At 71.9% G+C, this 498-nt stretch overlaps 1 protein-coding gene across 1 annotated transcript in view; it reads left to right on the forward strand.

Moving 5' to 3' along the window:
* The first annotated feature begins 139 nt into the window (after positions 1 to 139).
* The window catches only part of LOC102253882 (E3 ubiquitin-protein ligase TM129), a 16,610-nt gene continuing 16,251 nt past the window's right edge, over positions 140 to 498 (forward strand). Inside the window, exon 1 of the mRNA XM_014533462.1 lies at positions 140 to 176. Within this exon, the coding sequence (XP_014388948.1) occupies positions 140 to 176 (37 nt within the window). The remainder of the gene's footprint in view (positions 177 to 498) is intronic.

Consider the following 498-nt stretch of genomic DNA (forward strand, 5'->3'; position numbering starts at 1 on the left):
CCGCCGGGGAGGGTGCCCCCCCCGCTGGGGCGGGCCGGGAGAGGTCCTTGGAGAGGAGCCCAAGTTAGCGGATTCCAACAGGGGGACGAGGGGCCTTGGCCCAGGCCTCGGACAGTGGGTGTGGGACGGGCCGGCGGAGATGGGTGACATCATGGCGGGGGGCGGGGCGGGCACAGGTGCAGAGATGGCAAACCTATGTGTGGCCGGGACACTCGGGCTGTGCTGGGCCGCCGCCCAGGTGCCAGCTGGTCTCTGGGAGCGAGTCTGCCAGCCCATGGGTCGGGCCCGGCTGAAGGGTGGGGTTCTGGGTAGAGGGTCTCTGAAGGGTAGGGGGGGCGGGGCGCAGCGCCGCCCTCCGGCGTGTCTTGAAGAGCCCAGCCCTCGCGATGACTGGGGGCAGTTCACGGCTTCTGGGCGGGAGCGGGGCTCCGCGGTGACTCCATCTCCCAGAGCACCCCGCGCCGCCGTGGTGGACTCCATCTCCCAGAGCACCCTGCG

The sequence above is a fragment of the Myotis brandtii genome, unplaced genomic scaffold, assembly GCF_000412655.1.
Source record: "Myotis brandtii unplaced genomic scaffold, ASM41265v1 scaffold986, whole genome shotgun sequence".
Classification (NCBI taxonomy): domain Eukaryota; kingdom Metazoa; phylum Chordata; class Mammalia; order Chiroptera; family Vespertilionidae; genus Myotis; species Myotis brandtii.